This window comes from Octodon degus, unplaced genomic scaffold (assembly GCF_000260255.1).
Source record: "Octodon degus isolate 3935 unplaced genomic scaffold, OctDeg1.0 scaffold00053, whole genome shotgun sequence".
NCBI lineage: Eukaryota > Metazoa > Chordata > Mammalia > Rodentia > Octodontidae > Octodon > Octodon degus.
In genome coordinates this window covers 13,812,425-13,817,424 of record NW_004524629.1, presented here as the reverse complement: position 1 = coordinate 13,817,424, position 5,000 = coordinate 13,812,425, and the positions used below count along the sequence as shown (strand labels likewise).

The following is a 5,000-nucleotide window of genomic DNA, read 5'->3' as shown; positions in this document are numbered from 1 at the left end:
AAAATCCATGAAAAATGTAATAACTATGGTATGATAGGTAAAAATTATATTTTGAGATATCCACAACATGTGATATAAAAATATCCATGATTTCTACACTGGTAAAGTTGTGGGCACTTTGATACTGCTGTGTCTTGCTGCCTGTATTCATGTAACTTAAAGGGAAATATAAATTTCACTCAGAGATTAGTGAAAATAAACTTAAAATATTTCTCATCCAAATTCACAAGCTCCCTGAAGGGGCCAACTAGGCTAAAATGGAATCAGCTCACACACATCTGGTTAGCACGGTGCTGGCAACAGCTCTGCCAGATAGTTACAGACTCTGGGAATGCTGAAATCCTTGTGCCCAGAACAAGGGCTACGTGGGTGAAGGAAGGGAGCTGGAAGGAGCTGAGCTTAAAGGAAATAGACAGGCTTCTGTAGACAACTCAGTTCATGACTTACTGAGGGACAGCCCATGTGTGCAGGCATCAGTCACATTGTTAAATCATCTTGAATTGTTTATTCTTATTAAATGCTCTAAACCTTGTATATGTTCACTTCAACAGACTCCAATTTTACAAACTGAGTTAAAATACAAAGAGAAATCCATCCTTCCTGTATAAAATACAGAGCTCTGAGGAGCAGAGCCTCCTTCTTTTGGGCTTTCTGTTTATAGTTTTGGGTGAAGGCTGTTTTGGGAAGGTCCATGTATTAATGGTTTCTTGCACAGTGGATCTTCTGATCACATAACTGAGGGAATTAGTCAGCCAGAATGCACTGAGCTGGGGAGATTAGGCTGACACTCTTTGTAAGCACAGGGCTGTTCATATAGAGGGCTGCTCTCAAAGGGTATTAACTGTCTCCTAAAGCTGCAACCTGCTGCCTTGAACCTCCCAGATATCTGATATCACCCGCTACATGATCTCTCCTCCCAGCTGAGTTTGAGCATCAAACCAATAAAAATGTCACTTTTGCATTCATTTATAGTATTAAATGTGCTTTGTAAATTCATCAGATATAGCCATTAAGACAATCCAGATTTAGGCCATGACAAATGAGGGTGAGGCACAACCCAACAAATACTCAATGAATTCCCAGTCCCCCAGGGGGCATTCTGGACCCCACATATCCCACTGGACCTGAACAGAGCATCCTGCTAGATCCTTGCTTCATGACACCCCTCAAGGGCCAGAAAGGGTGCTACACTATTCACCATTTTTTCCCAACCCAGGGCCTGCACACTTTGTGTGGAGCTGGAGATATCAGATCTAACAATGGACTTGCTGTCCACATTTTCTTGTGTAACAGCTCCATGGAGAACAGGTGAGTAGCAGAGTTCTAGGACAGGAAATCCCCATTTCCCAGAGGCTGTTGGCCAGAGGATGAAAGATTCTCTTTTATAAAATCGCATATGTATATACATAATTGTTCTTGTTCTTGTGGTTTTTCTTTCTTAGGATAGTGTCAATATATATTTATTAATAATGATAATAAGCATTTCTATTTTGACTGACTCTTGTGACATAAGCAAGAATGTAATACTATTGCAAAAAGAAACTGAAGATGGGATCCTAGAATAAAAGAGTAGTTCAAGAGACATTTTGACTTTATATAGGTTTGAGTTAAAATATTTTTAATTTCTAAATTAAAGTCATACTGCACAAGCAGCCATTAAGGCCACCTGTTGGTGGTAGATCAAGCTAACAGAATTGGCTTCCAGTAATAGTTTTGTGTAAGTTCAATGTTTTCAAGTAAATAAGTTTCTGTTATAGCTTCTGCTTTTAATTTTAAAAAGTAAATGACATTCCTGCCTTTCCTTGAGATGAAGACCATCATAAGAGCTTTGTACATGACTTCTGAAACCTTGATTTTGTATCCAAACCTGAACTCCTGTCTTGCCAACTGAATGAATAGGTGGAAACCATTTAACTTCTTTGAGCCATGAATTAAGACCAAGATCATTGCTTTATGACAAGTCATCAGAGACCTCCCTTTGGGTCCACTCCCCCATCAAACCACCTGCCCTCCACTCAAGCTGCACTGGCCTACAGTCACTTCTTTTGAACTACCATGGCTTTTCTTGCAACAGAACATGTTTGTACGCTGTTCCTTTTATGTGAAATGTCCTTTCCTCTTTCCTAGATAGTACCTTCAGACCTTGGGTCATTTGTCACATCTTTAGCAGAGCCTTTGCTGTCTTCCAAAACTAGAACAGGTTCTTGTTTTCTCCTCCTAAATTTGAGACAGTGCCATCATTGTTTGCAATGATATACAGTTATTTTGGTTTTCTGAAGCAGTTCTGGAAGTCCTTTGTGTAAGCATCTTTACAGTAATATGTGATCAAAAAGACAGTGAATGCTGCCATCAAATGCCATCTAACAGAAAAGCAGTCTTGTAAACACATTACTTGTAAAAACATTTATCCTCACTCGCCTATTCACTAGACCTAGGACCATATGATTTCTGTCTCTTCCCCAAAGTCAAAATGACCATGAAAGGTAAATATTTTTAATTAATTACAGCTAAAGATACTCATGAAAAAGGATTTTTACAACTGCTTCAGAAAGTGTGAAGGTTGATGTGTTTGAAGTGAGCTGAAGTACATTGAGGAGAAATTAATGGTAATATGTATTTTACTCTAATAATTTAAAAATTTTTTAAAATATTCATCATTTGTTTTCTTTCAGATGCTTTTATAATTCAGATGGAGATTTCTTGATTGGTAAGTTCTGAAGATTTCAGACTCGTTGCTCCCTAGCTGCAAGTCTCATTATAATTTTCCAAACATTATCTTTCTACATTTCCAGTCTGTTTTATTACATTTTGTGGCATCTGTAGACTGAGGTCTGGAGGCCACAGGCAGTATGGAAATGTCTTAGCTACTTTTCTGGGACACAGTAACCAACACCTATAACTTCAAGGAAGATAGGTTTGGCTGGGCCCATGGGTACAGCCCTTGATCAAATGGCACCAAAGGAGGATGACATGGCAGAGAAGCATCACAGAGGAAAGCTACTCGTGCCATGGCCCCAGGAAGCAGGGAAAAAGGGGGAGAGATGTAGTCTTCCAGATGACCCACCTCTAACCAGGCTCCACCTCCCAACAACACAGGCAACCACTGAACTCACCAGTGGAACAATCCGCTTACGAGCACAGCACCACTAGGACCCTCTCACTTTCCTAAAGTCTCATCTCTGAACACATGCATCTTTGGGGTAATGTTCCATGTCTAAATCATAACAGATAGCATATCCTAAAGCTCCTACTCTATTTCTGATCTCTATTTGCTCTTATTTTCTTGGCCTTTGTGATCTGAAAGATATGAGCAATTTAAGTGAAATGAAGATGATGCTGATACGATTACCTTATTTTAAAAAACGCAATTTGCCTTCAAATTTGCTCGAGAAAAGTCCATCTGTCACTGATAAGTACAATTTAAATACAAATTTTCATGAAGCCATTTAAGATATAAGTTCTAGGAAAAATTTTACTGGTACATATTCCCATCCCATTTGGTGGTTTTAATATTGGTATTTTGGATCCAGCATTTTTATGTAGACATTCAATGTGCAAATCCTAACCTCCTTCTGGAACTGACAGCAATAGGTGGTTTTCTGTCCTATTTCTGCTTCCCTCTTTGATCAATTCACAAGGCTGTGTGCATATGAGCTCCTCACCTGGCAACCATTAAAAAAAAAAGAATAGAAAAAGAAAACAAAGTCATTTTTTATTCCTATTCTTCCTGACAAGAAGATAGCTAACTGAAATTGTCAGAGTACAGTATACATTTTCCCCCAAGAGTCACAATAAAGCTCTTTTTGTTTGGAATAAAAAGGAAATGCATCCCTTAAGCATTCATGAAATGTTTCTTGCACAGAAAGAGTTGCTCACCATTGTCCTGTTTTTTTGTTTTTTGGTTTGTTTGTTTGGTTTTTTTCAGTTCCCCAAAAAGGGAAGCTTCTCATTTACACTGAGTTTGGCAAGATGTGTGTGCAGCCCAATGAAATCTGCGTCATTCAGGTTGGTAATGTGCCCCCTCTCTCTCTGCTTCTCCCTAATTTGGGAGCAATCAGATGTTTCAGCTGCTGCTATTTCCAACTCTGAAATGTCTCTGTCATGTCTAGGCAATGGGGAGGAGTTTGAGCTACACAAAAAGGCTTTGTGAGCAGAAGTGTAAGCAGGTTTAAGTGCCTATTTTTGTCTTATTATAGTGCTCAATCCAAAGCGAAAAGCATTTGTCACTTCAGTTTTCTGAATGTCCATACTTGTTCTTGAGACTCTGTTGGAGGTAGGAGACCATGAAAGTGTTTTTGTTTCATTTCAAATGTGGTTAAATCAGGGACATGATTGTCCCTGGGCCTAATAAATAATTAGACTGATTTGACTTGGGTCCTAGATGTAATTAGGAGCCAAGTTTTTCTTCTAACTCATATTTGATCTGGGAACATCCCAAAGTAGCTCAGAAAACTATGGCTTTAATCTTGTATGTAGGTTTGGCTTCTGGGACAGCCTCCTTATGCCTGAAGGTATGATTTTGAAAAGCGCATCTGTGTCTCTCTCCATTCCAGAGAGGAATGCGATTCAGCATTGATGTCTTTGAGGAGACCAGGGGCTACATCCTAGAGGTCTATGGAGTCCACTTTGAGTTACCTGACTTGGGACCCATTGGTAAGCCTTCACTCTCAGCCTCTAAGCTTCATTTGAGATCTAGGATACAAATAACTGCATGGGAAGTTCAGCATTCTCCTCCTCATCCTGTCTCAAATCAACTTTCCTGTCTAAACAACTTCTATAAACCAAGTGTCTTCCTTACTGCAAGCATAACCAAAAATAACTCAAGGCAACCCCCCATAAATTTCCCTCTAGAATAATACATTAGAAATACATTAGAGTAATAGTTTCTGTATGTAGTGTACACTGCAAAGGATATAGAAGTTTGGTTTACTGTAATCAGGGTCATCAAGAACACCTTATAAGATTTGAGTAATTTTTTTTTTTTTTTTTTTTTTTTTTTT

The 5,000-nt window shown here is 38.8% G+C and overlaps 1 protein-coding gene across 2 annotated transcripts in view; it reads left to right on the top strand.

Annotated features, from left to right (window-relative positions):
• Hgd (homogentisate 1,2-dioxygenase) overlaps positions 1 to 5,000 on the top strand; it is a 44,737-nt gene that overhangs the window by 26,351 nt on the left and 13,386 nt on the right. For both annotated transcript variants that reach the window (XM_004633338.3, XM_023717614.1), the window contains 4 exons: positions 1,217 to 1,308; positions 2,673 to 2,707; positions 3,926 to 4,005; positions 4,554 to 4,653. In XM_004633338.3, the coding sequence (XP_004633395.1) occupies positions 1,217 to 1,308; positions 2,673 to 2,707; positions 3,926 to 4,005; positions 4,554 to 4,653 (307 nt within the window). The remainder of the gene's footprint in view (positions 1 to 1,216; positions 1,309 to 2,672; positions 2,708 to 3,925; positions 4,006 to 4,553; positions 4,654 to 5,000) is intronic.